The sequence below is a fragment of the Giraffa tippelskirchi genome, chromosome 5 (assembly GCF_054371585.1).
Source record: "Giraffa tippelskirchi isolate mGirTip1 chromosome 5, T2T-mGirTip1v1.2.pri, whole genome shotgun sequence".
Lineage (NCBI taxonomy): Eukaryota > Metazoa > Chordata > Mammalia > Artiodactyla > Giraffidae > Giraffa > Giraffa tippelskirchi.
This window is the reverse complement of record NC_137279.1, coordinates 173,291,342-173,308,138: the sequence shown is the minus strand read 5'-3', so window position 1 is coordinate 173,308,138 and position 16,797 is coordinate 173,291,342. Positions and strand designations below refer to the sequence as shown.

At 39.3% G+C, this 16,797-nt stretch overlaps 1 protein-coding gene across 1 annotated transcript in view; it reads left to right on the top strand.

The window, feature by feature from the left end:
- The window catches only part of CYP4X1 (cytochrome P450 family 4 subfamily X member 1), a 32,352-nt gene extending 16,146 nt beyond the window's left edge, over positions 1-16,206 (top strand). The window contains exons 6-11 of the mRNA XM_081492853.1: positions 6,604-6,710; positions 7,274-7,461; positions 12,295-12,428; positions 13,833-13,897; positions 14,637-14,716; positions 15,532-16,206. Coding sequence (XP_081348979.1) covers positions 6,604-6,710; positions 7,274-7,461; positions 12,295-12,428; positions 13,833-13,897; positions 14,637-14,716; positions 15,532-15,700 — 743 coding nt within the window. The 3' untranslated portion in view covers positions 15,701-16,206. The remainder of the gene's footprint in view (positions 1-6,603; positions 6,711-7,273; positions 7,462-12,294; positions 12,429-13,832; positions 13,898-14,636; positions 14,717-15,531) is intronic.
- Positions 16,207-16,797: the final 591 nt, after the last annotated feature.

Below are 16,797 nucleotides of genomic sequence, written 5' to 3'. Positions count from 1 at the left end.
TATGTTAATATATGTAAAGCACTTAAGACAGTGCCTGGAACTCAATAAATGTTAAATATAAAATACATTTGTTCCCAAAAAAACAACAATACAGTATACTAATGCATATATATGGAATTTGAAAGATGGTAACGATAACCCTATATGCGAGACAGAATAAGAGACACAGATGCATAGAACAATTTTATGGACTCTGAGGGAGAAGGTGAGGGTGGGACGTTCTGGGAGAATAGCATTGAAACATGTATATTATCATATGTGAAACAGAACACCATTCCATGTTCGATGCATGAGACAAGGGCTCAGGGCCGGGGCAATGGGATGACCCAGAGGGATGGGATGGGGAGGGAGGTGGGTGGGGGGTCCAGGAAGGGGAACACATGTAAACCCATGGCTGATTCATGTCAATGTATGGCAAAAACTATTACAATATTGTAAAGTAATTAGCCCCCAACTAAAATAAATAAATTTATATATATATAAAAAAAAATACATTTGTTCCAAGAAACTTGCAAGACACACCTACACATGCATACATATGGACACACACAAATATAGATATTATAAGGACATACAGATAAGCAGATTAGAAGTCATCTAAGATACAAATGGGCTTTCTGTATAGCAGTAGTTATCAAACCTGGTTGTATCATGGCCCACACCAAAAATATTAATATTTAAATATTGGAGGAGACGAGTGGATTTGGAGGCATCTACACAGAACTTAGTGAAAAAAATTTTTCACATTCTCTTGCTATTCCATAATTATGATGAAAAAACAAAATGCAGAACGTTAGGAGGAAATGGTCAAAAATAAAAACTTTTCAAATTTCAAAATTTTCCACTAGTCAAATTTATCCATATTTTCTTTTACTGCATCTAGATTTTGAGTGATAGTCAAAAGCCTCCCCCTATTCCAGAATACCTCAACTGTGGCACTAATGACATTTGGGGCCATAGCTAAGTCTTTGTTATGCAGACAGTGAGGAGCTGTCCAGTGCATTGTAGGATGTTCAGCTGCATCCCTGACATATACCCACTTGATGATAGTAGGGCTCTTGACAGAGTTCCTCTAATATTTACAAATGATTATCCAATTGTCCCATCACCATTTATTAAAAAGTTCCGTCTTTTCCAGTCACTTTGAGGTAACCACTTTTATCATATTCTAATGTACTTGGACCTATTTCTTCATATGTACTTGGACCTATTTCTTCACTTACTTTTCTATCCATTGATCTATCTAGTTGCGTGCTAAATCACACTGCATCAATTAAGGAGACTTTGTAGTATTTTTTTTAATTAATAAAGTATTTTTCAGGGGGTTTTAGGCTTATAGAAAAATTGAGCAGAAAGCACAGAGTTCCCGTATATTGCTACTTCTTCACCACCTCCTATATACATACTTTCCCTTATTAACATCTTGCATAAATATAGTGTATTTCTTATAATGGGTGAGCCATTATTATTTTACATATGTATTTATTTATTTTATTTATTTTACTTATTTACTTTTGGCTGCACTGAGTCTTCACTGCTGCACACGGGCTTTCTCTAGTTGTGGCCAGCAGGGGCTACCCTCTACTTGTGCTTCCTGGGCTTCTCATTGCAGTGGCTTCTCTTGTTGAGAAACACAGGATCTAGGCACCTGGGCTTCAGTAGTTGTGGCACGTAGGCTCAATAGCTGTGGCTGGTGGTCTCCAGAGCACAGGGTCAGTGGTTGTGACACATGGGCTTAGTTGGCCTCTGGCATGTAGGATTTTTCTGGACCAATGGTGTCCCCTGTGTTGCAAGGCAGATTCTTAACCACTGGGCCAGCAGGGAAGCCCTCGAGCCATTATTATTAACTGAAGTCCATAGTTTTGGGTTCATTCTGTATGTGTACACTCTCTGGATTTTGACAAATATGGAATGATATGTTTCCACCATTACAGTATCATACAGCATAGTTTCACTGCCCTTAAAACTCCCCTGTGCTCCACCTACTTATCCCTCCTTTCTTTGTGCCACACCCCTGGCAACCACTAATTTTTTTTACTGTCTATAGTTTGGCCTCTTCCATGTCATTAACTGGAATCATACTGTATGTAACCTTTTTAGATTGGTTCTTTCACTTAGCAATATGCATTTAAAGATCTTCCATGTGTTTTCATGGCTTGATAGTGCATTTATTTTTATTGTTCAATTATATTTTATTCTATGAGGGCTTCCCTTATGGCTCACCTGATAAAGAATCCGCCTGTAATGTGGGAGACCTGGGTTCAATCCCCAGGTTAGGAAGATACCTGGAGAAGGGAAAGGCTCCCCACTCCAGTATTCTGGCCTGGAGAATTCCATAGACTGTTAAGTCCATGGGGTACAAAGAGTCGGACACGACTGAGCAACTTGCACTTTCACTTATGAGTGTATCACAGTTTGTTTACCTATTGAAAGACATCTTAGTTGCTTTCAAAAAGCAAAGTTTTGACAATTTTGAATAAAGCTTCTATAAACATTTGTGCACAGGTTTTTGTATGAACTTCAGTATTCAGCTCCTTTGGGTAAATACCAAGGAGGATGATTAGAGATCTCACGGTAAGGATAAGTTTAGTTTTGTAAGAATCCACCAAATTATCCTCCAAAATATTCCCTTTACTGTAACATCTTTATTTGGTTTTGATACCCACCGGGGTTCTTGGTCTTCCTCAATCAATAGAAATTGACTAGAACCCAGACAAGCAATTCAGTCAAGCCTTCACTGGGGCTCCCGGAGGGAGCAGAAACAAGTGACAAGCTCCCTTGCTTGGTCCCCAAGGTGGGTGGCTGAGCTTATTTCTTACATGGGGTGATGATAGGAGTGTGTCCAGGGGTCTGGATGGGAGGGTGATTTAGGTGGTTTGCCTGTCCTTTGTGTTGTTGAGTGCAGGGGCCCCTGCAGAACACCCTGCTTTTGCTCCTAACACCCAGTTGTTGCTCCAGGTCCTTCAGAAATGGCAGATAGGTTTTGGTTTTGTTTTGTCTTTTTTATATCTTTTGGTCCAGAGTTTGCCCTAACTGCACAGGCACACAATAATTTTTAGTCCCACATAGCTTTTTTGTAGCTTAAGAAGAGATGTGTCCAGGTACAAGCTTTTCAGCACTGCAGCAAAGGGTCCCAGGTCCCAGGCCGGTCTCAGTTTAGGAGTGAGAATAATGGCTGGTTTCATAAAATAAGTCAGGAAGTACTCCCTCTGCATCTATTTTTCTGGAAGAGATTGTAGAGAATTGGAAGGATTTCTTTCCCAAATATTTGGTAGAAATCACCAAGAAAATCAGCTAGGTCTGGTCCGTTCTGGTTTGGAAGGTTATTAATTATTGACTTAAACTGTTCTATAGATAGAGGTCTATTCAGATTAGCTATTTCTCTTTTGACTTTTGGTAGATTGTGTCTTTCAGGAAATTGACCCATTTCAACTAGGTTATCAAATTTGTAAGCATGGAGTTGTTCATAATATTTGTTTGTTCTCTTTTTAATATCCATAGTATAAGAAGTGATGGTTCCTCTTATATCTAATAGTAGCAATTTTATCTTTTCTCTTTTTTCCTTAGTTAATCTGGCTAGAGATTTATCAACTTTATTGATCTTTTCTAAGAACCAACTTTTGGTTTCATTGATTTTGTCTCTGTATTTCTTATTTCAATTTTATTGCTTTCTGCTCAGATATTTATTATTTCTTTTCCTTTAATTAATTTGGACTTAATTTTTTTCTTCTTTTTCTGTTTCCCAAGGGAGAAGCTTAGATTATTGATTTTACATCTTTCTTCTTTTCTTATAATTCTTTCAATGCTATAAATTTCCCTTTAAGCACTGCTTTCACTGCATCTCACAAATGTGATTAGTTGTATTTGAATTTTCATTAATTTAAAATATTTTTTAAGTTGCTCTTGAGACTACTTCTGTGATTTGTGTGTTATTTAGAAGTGTGTGGTTTACTTGCCAAATAATTTGGAGTTTTCCGATTATCTTTCCATTACTGATTTCTATTTCATTGTGGTTTGAAAGCATACATCCTATGAGTTCTATTTTTTAAAGTCTAGATTATGGTTTATGGCCCCAAATATGGTCTATGTTGGTCAGTGTTCTCATGTTGAATAAGATATTCTATAGTCGTCAAACAGATCCAGTTGATTGTTGATGTTGTTCAGTTCAACTATATCCTTGCTTGTTTTCTGCCTGCTGGATCTGTCCATTATGATAGAGGGATATTGAAGTCTCTAACTATGATAGTAGATTTATTTATTTCTTCTTGAGTCCTATTACTTTTTGCCTCACGCATTTTGAGACTCCTTTGTTAGGCACATGCACATTAAAGATCATTGTCTTCTTGGATAATTGACCCCTTTATCATGATGTAATGCTCTTCTTTATCCCTAATATTTTCTTTTCTCTGAAATCTCTTCTGTTTGAAACTAATATTGCTTCTCCAACTTTCTTTTGATTAGTTAGCATGGTATATCTTTCTCTATCCCTTTACTTTTAATCTATGTGTATCTTTATCTATTTAAGGTGGACTTGCAGACAACATACAGTTGGATCTTGTTTTTTAGGTGCATTCTGACCTTCTTTGTCTTTTAATTGGTGTAGTAAACCATTGATGTTTAAAGTGATTGTTGCTATTTGTTGTTCAGTCACTCAGTCGTGTCCGACTCATTGCACATGGACTCCACGGACTCCAGCACACCAGGCTTCCCTGTCCTTCACCATCTCCCTGAGCCTGCTCAAATTCTTGTGCACTGAGTCGGTGATGCCATCCAACCATCTTGTCCTCTGTCATCCCTTCTCCTCTTGTCTTCACCCTTTCCCAACATCAGGGTCTTTTCTAATGAGTTGGCTCTTCGCATCAGGTGGCCAAAGTATTGGAGCTTCAGGTTCAGCATCAGTCCTTCCAGTGAATATTCAGGATTGATTTCCTTTAGGATGGGTTGGTTGAATCTCCTTGCAGTCCAAGGGACTCTCAAGAGTCTTCTCCAACACCACAGTTCAAAAACATCAATTCTTTGGCACTCAGCCTTCTTTATGGTCCAATTCTCACATCCATACATGACTACTGGAAAAACCATAGCTTTGACTAGATGGGCCTTTGTTGGCAAAGTAATGTCTCTGCTTTTTAACATGCTGTCTAGGTTTGTCATAGCTTTTCTTCCAAGGAGCAAGTGTATTTCAGTTTCATGGCTGCAGTCACCATCTTCATTGATTTTGGAGCTCAAGAAAATAAAGTCTGTCACTGTTTCCATTATTTCTCCATCTCTTTGCCATGAAGTGATGGGACTGGATGCTATGATCTTAGTTTTTTGAATGTTGAGTTTTAAGTAACCTTTTTCCCTCCCTACTCCTCCTATTTTTAGCAGCATTATTTTCACTTTTAATGCTTATGTGTTACTCTTCTGCCCACATCTTTATCCTTATTTTATTCTGATATCTAGAATTAAATCTTTGAAAGGCCCACCTCAGTTATTTTAATACAGTTTTTCCAGTAATTTCTTAGTTGGATGAAACTCATCCACTATAGATTCCTCAAGATGGGCTTCATGAGCAAAGCATTTTCTGAGTTCATATAAGTTTATAACGGTTTTTTGGTAGACTTGATACATGAAGGATAGTTTTGCTGGATAAAAATTTTGCCTCACACTTTGTTTCCTTGAGATTTTCCCTAATTACTCTAACCTTGCCTTGATTTTTTTTATTGTTCTTGAGAAGTATGATGCTAGCTTAATTCGTCATCATTAAAAGTCAGTTGATATTTTTGTCTAGAATCTCTGAGAATTTCCTTTTCTCTGCCTTTAATGTCAAGTAGTTTTATTAAGATATAATATATATTGGAATTGGTTACTCTATTCCAACTTTTCCAGGAATAGTATGAGCCCTTTAATATGTAGATTTAATTTTTCTCTTATTTCCAGAAAGTTTTCTTGGATTATAATTTTAAACATTCTGTTCCATACTTTTTTCCTTTCAGCCCCTTCAGTCATATATAGGTTGGCATTTCTTTGCTGGTCTTTTTCTTTTCATTCCATTTCATGTGATAACTTTTCCTTGAAAATGAGAGATCAGACTGAGAAAGAAAAGAATGATTGGTTACTTGCACCTACATTTTTAATTATTTTAATTACATTGCCTACTTAGTTATATAAAGTATATTTTCGTCTGTTCTGTTTGTCTTTGGAACTTTGAACAAAAGTTGTCACCTGATGGGAAAATACACATCTGCATAAATTAAGTGTTACTCAGTCATGTCCGACTCTTTGTGACCCCATGGACTGTAGCCCACCAGGCTCCTCTGTCTATGAGATTCTCCAGGCAAGAATACTGGAGTGGGTAGCCGTTCCCTTCTCCAGGGGGATCTTCCTGACCCAGGGATCGAACCTGGGTCTCCTGCATTGCAGGTGGATTCTTTACCATCTGAGCCACCAAGGAAGCCCCCCTGCATAAATTAAGTCTATGTAAATGTAGTGTACTCACTCTAACTTCAGGAAATTAGGCAAGATTTGAAACTATCCAGGGGATCATGGCTTCTTCTGTGATTTATTTTACTTTGATTGACTTTTCTGTCACTTTGGTAATGGGGAATATTTATTCTACCCTAGACAAGATAGTCAAGGAGAGAAGGAATTCCCTCAAGGATGAGAATAATCAGGCTAACCCTCAGAAGAGGAAGTACCGGGACCTCCTGGATATTGTCCTTTCTGCTCAGGTAAGTCTTTCCAATTCTGAGCCTACTCATGTATCTAGTTGATTGTGTGGGTAGTTAGATGCGTGGGAGGAGGGAAGACACAAGCAAAATTGATCAACTAAATTTAACAGTACTTTTGAATTGATGGTTGGCGCTGTACAGTTTGAGATTAAGAACTGAATTCTACAATTCTGTCACCAGAGGGAATCAGATAAGACTAAATTTTTTACAAATTCAGAAGGATTTGGTGATTATCATAAAGATACATGATAGCTCAGGGAAACATGGGAAAGTGAATCACAGGCTAAGCTGATAAAACAATGAGGAAGAGATACTGAAAAGTCTGGATAAATCTGACAAAATGATTGCAGGAACTCATTGCAGGGCCTGCTTTTCTTATCTGTCTTTGGTTCTCCTTTATGCTCTGGGCAAATCATGACTCAAAGTATATATTTGTTAAACTGAATAAAAATGAAAACTCTTATTTGATAGCCATTTTTTCCCCCTAAAACCATTGTTTTGATTGGGGCTTCAAACATCTGTAAACTGACACTGCATAAAAATATCTCTACTATTCTTTCTAGGCTGAAAATGATAGCTTCACAGATTCAGACCTATGGTCCGAAGTGAACACATTCATGATGGCAGGGCGTGACTCTGTGGCAGCAGGCACTTCCTGGCTCCTCTACCACCTAGCTCTGTACCCTGAGCATCAGGAGAGATGCCGGGAGGAGATCAGATCCATCCTGGGGGATGGGTCTTCCATTACCTGGTAAGATCTGCATCCATAAACATTTCCTCCTTGTTTTCCTCCTGGGATTTTGCTTTATTCTTTCCTCTTGGTGATAATAGTGTTTGATATACATACATACGTACACATATATATATATATGAGTAGAAGAGGCAGGCTACTATTGTTCTCTTTCTCTAGAGGGCCCAAAATTATCCCTTGATCTTTTGCACTCACTTATCCGTAAGTTTTCTATTTCATTGTCTTTTTAGTCAGTATATGTGTAAAAGGTCCTATTTCTTTCTTTCACTCAGGCCCTGGTGCTTTGGAAATGGGGATATGATCTCCCTAGATTTGCATCCACAGCTTGGATGGTAGGACTCAAGTGAGGCTGTGCTTCTGAATGACCTGAGTGAAATCTGTATTTCTAAGCCTCATTGAGACGTTCTCTCCCATCCCCTTGTTCACTTCTCAGGATGGACTTTGGACTTAGAACAAAGTAATAAACATACTCAGTCCATATTTGCTAAACTCAAGTACAGTGTGTACCATTTAAGTGCTGAAAGTGAAACTGAAAGTCACTCAGTCGTGGTCGACTCTTTGCGACCCCATGGACTATGAAGTCCATGGAATTCTTCAGGCCAGAATACTGGAGTGGGTAGCTGTTCTCTTCTCCAGGGGATCTTCCCAGCCCAGGGATCGAACGCAGGTTTCCCACATTGCAGGCAGATTCTTTACCAGCTGAGCTATCAGGGAAGCTTTAAGTACTGAGGCACTATAAAAAGGTGCCAGATTTGATGTTGGTTCTGCCTTCAATGAGCTCATACTCTAGTACAGAAGACTGGTCCCCATATATATATTTCTTTTAACTTTAACAAAATTTATTTATTTATTTTTGGTTACGCTAGGTCTTCTTTGCTATTCATGGACTTTCTGTAGAAGCTAGCAGGGGCTATTCTTCATTGACCTGTGCTGACTTTGGTAGTTGCTGCTCACAGGCTCTAGAGAGCTGGCTCAGTCGTGGTGATGCACATGGACTTATGGAATCTTCCATGTCCATGGCATATGGAATCTTCCTGAACCAAGGATCAAACCTGTGTCCTCTGAATTGGCAGGCAGATGCTTATCCACAGCACCACCAGGGAAGTCTGATCCCCATATAGTTGATTGCAGTATAACATGGTGAGGGTAAGGAGAGAGATATACATTAGTGACCACAGAGATTTAGAAGACCAGCACCTAATCTGGCATGGGAGGCTAAGGAAAACTTATTGGGAGATCTGACACTTAAGCTGCCTCTTACAGGATGGGCAGGAGTTAGTCAGGTGGAAAACTTCGACTCCATTTGACTAGACTTTGAGCACATGTTTCTGTTAGTGAAGCCCAGGTTATAGATTTGCTCCTTAGACATACTGTTTGCAAGGAAAATGCAGCCATTGTATTTGTTTTGTTGTCAAAGAAAGAGATGCTAACAACCCAACCCAGTGACTAGAGGGAAAACACCATGTTTCAAATGCAAAAGTCAGCTCAATTAGAACATTTGTAAAGGAAAATATGAATTTATATAGGTATAGCAGGGATCTCACTTTTTATAATGAAATGCTAGTCATTTCATACCATAAGTCAGAAGTCTAATCTATATAGCACAAGATGCAGTATTGACTAGTAAATTTTTATTCATTCACTGAATTTGAAAACAGTGTTTATCACTTCCCAGTATAAATCAGATATTTTAACCTCGATTAGGGTAGATGTATATACACAACTGAAATATTGACTTTCTTATTCTTGTTGGCCTATGTGAAATGTGAAAACTATAAGGAAACCTTTTCCAGGTGATAAAACAAACTCCAGTAGAGCTGTTTGCCACCATTTATTTTAATGAGAGAAATTGCAACCATATTATAGAGAATAAAAAATGGCCTTTTGTTACATTTAATGAAATTTGTACGGAACAGTCCAAAATTTATAATTCTAATAAAACCACACTGCAAAGAGCAAATTTCTGAAAAAGTTAGAAAGTTGTTCAACATCTCCATTTGCCTCCTTGTCAACCTATTTCTGCATTGGGTTAATAGGCCTCTCATCTTTTTGCACCAGGGCTGAGATGGACATTATTTTTCTTAAGTATGAAAAGTGCTAGGCTAAGCAGAATTCCTCTTCTTATTCTGAGCTCGAGGAGGAAAGAGTTCAAAATTAAAATTTCACATTAACGAATGGCCAAAGCCTGCATTCAAAATAAATAATCTGAAAAACAAGTAAAAACACCTGAAGCAAAAAAGACCAAATGTACACTGTCATTTTACTGAACCAACCTGACTATCTATGATCAAATAAAAAATTTACTCCCACTGATACTTCAAACTTGTGTGGGCAAGTACTTTTCATCACTGGGGTGAAACTGTGAGTGAATCTCACAGTGTTCCCATCCATTTAAATCACAAGAGCAGTCTCATTTCAATAATTAAGCTGTCTGGTCCAGTGTAATAATAAAAACTTCAAATTGTTATCCACTTGGAGCATCTCCATCTATCCAGCTCAGTACTTCTCTGGGTCTGGAAGCCAGAGGTGGGTGAAGTAGTTGTCAGTCAGTTCAGTTCAGTTCAGTCGCTCAGTCGTGTCTGACTCTTTGTGACCCCATGGACTGCAGCATGCCAGGCCTCCCTGTCCATCACCAATTCCCGGAGCTTGCTGAAACTCATGTCCATTGAGTCAGTGATGCCATCCAACCATCTCATCCTCTGTCGTCCCCTTCTCCACCTGCCTTCCATCTTTCCCAGCATCAGGGTCTTTTCCAATGAGTCAGTTCTTTGCATCAGGTGGCCAGAGTATTGGAGTTTCAGCTTCAGCATGAGTCCTTCCAATGAATATTCAATACTGATTTCCATTAGGATGGACTGGTTGGATCTCCTTGCAGTCCAAGGGACTTTTAAGAGTCTTCTCCAACATCATAGTTCAAAAGCGTCAATTCTTTGGCCCTCAGCTTTCTTTATAGTCCAACTGTCACATCCCTACATGACTACTGGAAAAACCATAGCTTTGATTAGACGGACCTTTGTTGGCAAAGTAATGTCTCTGCTTTTTAATATGCTGTCTCGGTTGGTCATAACTTTCCTTCCAAGGAGCAAGCGTCTTTTAATTTCATGGCTGCAGTCACCCTTTGCAGTGATTTTAGAGCCCAAGAAAATAAAGAGGGTGTTGTGGTTGGCCTCTGCTTACCGACCCTTCCAGAAATGGTCCCAGGAGGGAGAAAGGATGAGGAGAAGGCACCTGATACTGTTACCATCTTGCCCTTTAAACTTGGTGCTTCCTTTTACTCTCAGTGAGGTTTTTGGAGATTCTCTCATTGGGACTTTATGATGATGATTCATGGGGCAAAGAAATTCTTGTCCTTAGAGTGTCCTTCAAGCTGATTCAGAAGCTCTCCTTGCTGGTTCACTGGCCCATAGGACTCACTGTAGGGTTCTTGCTTTGTCCCTGCTCCTTTCCCTGCCTCTCTGTCTGTTGTGAGTCCCGGCCTTTCCTATTAGTTCTGTTCTTCCCAGCCTCTAAGGAGCACATGTCAGAACATCTACTGTGAACTTCTTTAATCCCCTCTTTGCTAAATATGAAGGGAACACCCTCTCCAGCGTTCTCCACAGCACTCTAGCATTCCAGCGGTTCTTTGAAAGGATCTTTTTTCCCTCTCAAAACTTGGAGGCCTCCTCTCTTCATTCCTTAGCCATTCCTTGATTTATATGATGAGCTAAGTGTTGCAAGATGTTTTCAGAAATCTTCTCAGCAAATCCTTTACCAGTAGTTTAGTGATTCACTTTATTATGAGGATATTTGGGTTTTTTTCAAGTAGAGTTAATTTATAATGTGTTAGTTTCTGGTGTACAACAAAGTGATTGTACTTTTTAATATTCTTCCCCTCACTTAACCCCTGTGGTAACTGTAACTTTGTTTTCTTTGATGGTGCTAGTGGTAAAGAACCCACCTGGCAGTGCAGGAGAGGTAAAGAGATGCGGGTTTGACCCCTGTGTCAGGAAGATGCCCTGGAGGTGGGCATAGCAACCCACTCCAGTGTTCTTGCCTGGAGAATCCCTTGGACAGAGGAGCCTGTTGGGTCACAGTCCACAGGGTTGCAAAGAATGGGACACGACTGAAGCGACTTAGCACGCACAATCATAAATTTGTTTTCTTTGGCTGTGAGTCTGTTTCTGTTTTACAAATAAGTTCATTTATATCATATTTTAAATTTCACATGTAAGTGATATCATATACTATTTGTCTTCCTCTTTCTGACTTACTTCACTTAGCACGATAATCTCTAGATTTATCCATGTTGCTGCAAATGACATTGTTTCATTCTTTTTATGACTGAGCAGTATTCCATTGTGCGTATATCGCACATCTTCTTTATCCATTCATCTATTGATGGATATTTAGATTGCTTCCATATCTTGGCTCTTGTAAATAATGCTGCTATGAACACTGGGGTGCATGTATCTTTTCAAATAAGAGTTTTCTTCAGACATATACCCAGGGGTGAGATTGCAAGGTCGTATGGTAGCTCTGTTTTCAGTTCTTTGAGGAACCTCCATACTGTTTGCCACAGTGGCTACGCCAGTTTGCATTCCCACCTACAGTGTAGGAGGTTCCCTCCCTTTTCTCCACATTCACAGTGAGGATCTGTGGCACCTGTATGGTCCTTGTCCTCTGGGACCTCAGCTGATCCTGAGGCAGAAAGTGTTCCTTTTTAACATTCTGTTACATAAACCAACAGGTAAAACAACTTTGACCAGGAGCAAAGGTTGAATAGAAAAATATGTCAGTATTTACAAACCGAATATAGAGTCTGAGTTCCCTGTGTTCCCTCTCTTGTACTCACAGGGACCAACTGAGTGAGATGTCATACACCACAATGTGCATTAAGGAGTCACTCCGCTTGGCACCTCCAGCCGTGTCCATTTCCAGAGTACTCAGCAAGCCCATTACCTTTCCAGATGGATGCTCTTTGCCTGCAGGTCTTTGCATTCTTTTCCTAAGCAGTTTCTAAAGACCGTTGAATCCTGGGGACCACAGTGAAAAAGACCAGAGGGATTCTCAACTCTTGGAAGAGTCAAAAGACAAACCTCAGGATAGCTGGCTTAGGGTTGGGCACCTGTTAAGTTCTCGGTGGGTAATGCCTTGACCAGATATGGGTTTCTGAGAGTTTCCCAAGGGCACATAGTCATTTGAAGCAAAGCTATGAACAGAACCTATATCACCAGAATCCCAACTCAGGGTTTCTTCCATTATGGCACATTGTTTCTAAGATGATTGTGGCTTGGCTGCATTTGAGACCAGGCAACACTTCACCGGAGATGAACACTTTTATCTTTATCTAGAAGAACCAAAGAAGGTCTTTGCCTTCATCATCATGGTAGTATTACCCTAGTAATACTATGGTATTACTAGTATGCAGCACTTAAAGTTTACATAGAGCCTTCAAATAGATTATCTCATCTTTTTCACCTTGGAACATGCTCTTAGCAGACGGTTATATGTGTTTTGCAATTTACAGAGCACTTTCAGATACTTTTGGTGTAGCCAAAAACCCACTGGGGGATCCCGAAGTGCATTGAGCAGAGCGAGAACTTGCTCAGAGGTTCCACGTCTGGAGCCCAGTGCTCTTCAGAACAACACAAGTATCTGAGCAGGGCAGGTGGGAGGCAGAGAGATCACATGAGACACCCTCCACTTACTCCGCTTCCTTGTTCAATTAACTCTTGCCCTTAGGAACAAGCCAACAGGATTGCTTGTATCAGTACCAACAGCCTGTCACTTACTGTCCCTTTGTTGACAGATCTAGAATTACTTTACAGATCTAGAATTATTTCTGATAACCAAAGAATCCTCAAATTATCTCACCTCTATCTTTTTTCCTTTTTTGTTTTTTAAATTTTGTTTATTTTTGTTTCTTCTTTTTTAAAATCTTCATACTACATGAACATTTGCCAAAATTCCCTACCTCTGTGTATGACCTGCACCAACAGAAACTTGTCATTGGATCTGCACAGTGGAAGTGCAATCCTGTTCCTAAATGTACCTAAGCTGCTGTGCCTGGATACTTTATAGTCCATGAATAGATATAGAAACAATTTCTAAGGATAGCGGAAAACATAAACATAGGCTGTCATTTTGACATGATACCAAGAGCGCCTTAAGATAGAATCAGGTATTAAATAGATCATTGATTTGAAAACTAAGGTGCTACCGAACCCCATCTTTTTATGGGTCCTTCAGTGCTGGCATCAGCTACAGCCCACAGAACTCTGCCAGGAACTAAGTCTTTCCCTTCAAAAAGGAAAGTGTTACTGAAGAGCAGTATGAAAGGAGCTCACAACTTGCTCCTTTTTCTGCAATCTCTTATTTCCTTCCTTTCTCAGGAATGACCGTTTTTCTCAGTATCTGGGGTCTCCACCACAACCCTGCCGTCTGGGAAAACCCACAGGTATGACTGTCCCACTCTCCAGGTTTCCTTTCAATGCCTTTTATTGGTCAAACCCAACAGGAAACCCTGTGGGTCAGTTTGGAGCCCAGAGCAAGGTGGGAAAGGGAGGAGAAAGGATCTGAAGAGGCAAAAAGAAGGTTTGTAGCGTACCCGAGTCTCTTGAAACTCTAAACACAACGTGTGCAGATACTTCCTTTTTTATATGCTGCTAGTTTCAAACCTGTTATGTGTAATGGAAAGTTGGACAACTGATCACATAGGTCATCTTGGCTTGACTTCTAAGTGCCTTCAAAGTGAAAATACTACCACCGGCCATGGTATTTCTGCTTTCCTCTTGCCTAGTCTGGGTAGCAGACTAATCACCAGACAAGGTCAGCAGGTCTAGAGGTGTGCTGCCCAGGGTGGTAGCCATTAACCACATATGGTGTGGAGCACTTGAAATGTGGCTGGTTAGAACTGAGATGTGCTGGGAAAGTAAAATTTTGCAGCTGTAGTACAAAAAATAGGAAATATTTTCTGGAAGTAATTATGTATATGAATTCATGTTGGAATGATCATATTTTCTGTGAAATAAATTATATTATAAAATTCATTACCCCTTGTAAAAATGTGAATACCAGAGCATTTGAAATTACATATGTGGTGCATGGATATTTCTGTTGATCAGTGCTAAGCAGTAGCTTCAGAAATGTGTTAATGGTGTTTTGGGGATGGTCATGGGGTTACCCTCTCATTTCAGGTCTTTGACCCCTTGAGGTTCTCCCAGGAAAATAATAAAAGACACTCCCATGCCTACTTACCATTCTCAACTGGACCAAGGTGAGGACTATTTGAAGTTTTTAAAAACACAAAAATGTTTACTTGGGAACAGCCTTCTCTCTTCAGCCCCCCAGCTCTGTAAGTTCTTCTATGGAAACTTATCTTCTCATCTGACCGTGAGGTAGATCTCAGTGCCTGTTTGAGCCACTGAAAGGGTCAATTAGTTTCACGAAGGACAACACCCTTTGCTATGGCATCCTATACAGCCATGGCTCAGAAGGCTAAACAGCAAGGCAAGCTGTTGCTCATGGGTTCAATGCAGGTTCGCTCCCAGTAAAGATGAGATGATTCTTTTTCAGAAAAACAATTATTTCATCTTTTATTTCATCTTTATATTAGAATCTTAAATTGTAAGACACTTGAAATATGCATCAAGATGATTTGATATACGCTGTGAGAAAATTCCTTCCCATGTAGTTCCTTAACATATTCTTCACCTCACATACCTGTCCTTTTTTGTGTGTGAGAGGACATTTAAGTTCTTCTTTCTTAGCAAGTTTCAGTTCTACAATACAGTGTGTTACCAGCTATGGTCATCATGTTTTATGATACATTAGAGCTTCACGGCGGGTGGGGGGTGGGGGAGGAACAATTCTGTGAGCAGCTCCAAGTGCCACCTTGTTTCCGAAGGGCGTCAACTTGAACCTTCCAGCTCACATTCTTACAGGGAACACGGGAAGTCCAAAGTCCAAAAGTTGGTATGGAATTTCACATGAAAGTGTATTGTGAACATCAGATTTGTGTTTCTAGTATCTTCTTAAAGAGTCAGAAGAAGTATCAGTTCTTCAGGTCTCTCTTGTTCTCGGTGTCGGCAGGAACTGCATCGGGCAGAATTTTGCCATGTTGGAGATGAAGGTGGTCGTTGCCTTGATTCTGCTCCGCTACAGGATGACAGTGGAGCCCACCAAGCCTCTTGTCTTCATTCCCCATGTTTTCATCAAACCCACAAAGGGCATCTACTTGCACCTGAAGAAACTGCCCTAATGTTAGAGCCTGGGAGATGATGATTAGATAAATCACAGCTCATGGTCCAGGAAAACAGAGAGTAATCAAAGTATGGTGACATAGGGTGTCACCTAGATCTGTTTCTGTATGATTCAGAGGTTTTCTCATCTTTTCTGTTTGATTCTGGTGATTACTAATGTGAAATATCAAGACTTCTGTAAGTGGCTTCCATATATTTTCTGCTGTTTTTAAATCTTTTTCAGAATTGCACTCATGATAGATGAATGTATGCTCATGGTGAAAGATTGACAACACTAGAAAAGCTATGGAGTAAGAAGTAAAAATCCCATTTCACATAGCCACACCTCCCTGCCCAATCCTACTGCTTTTCATGAAAACAGAATAGTTTGGGATGCATTCTTTCAGATTTTTTCCTGTACATTTCATATATGCATATGTATGTATGTATTCTTATCTATGGGATCATATCCATATTGTTCTTGCTTTTTTCACTCAATAAAAATACATCTGATTTCTAATCATGACTTCATGAAATTCTGTAATGTGAATATACTATAATTTTTTTAGCTCTTTTCCTACTATTGGAGACGTTATTTTTAGTTTTCAAAAACATGCTTATTGGCCACTTATGTTTACCTTTGTTTAGTTCTCTGTGATGTATATGTCATCTATGTTTATTTTTCTGTGAAGTTATCTTTTTCTTATTGATTCATGTAAGTTCTTTACATATTGTGGATAATAATCCTTGATTATAACTTTTCTTTGTAATTTTTCCCCCATTCTTTTACTTTCTGAAAACTGTATTTATGGTGTCTTTTATCATATGGGACTTTTAAATTTTCATGGAGTAACATATGTAAACTTTTCTTTATGGTTTATGGGATTTGAGTCTGGGATAAGAAGGTTTTTCTTTGGAATATTATCAAGATATTCTACATAGTTTCCTGATGCTAACAACTCTTGTGAAGCCTGAACAGGAACTTCTTATTGATTTTGAGATTCACCACTTATTTGATGTGTAAGTGCCAAATATTTGATACATATTAGATACTCAGTGGATTAATAGACATGCTCCCTGCCTTCATGGAGCTTCTATTCTAAAGTGGAAAATGGAT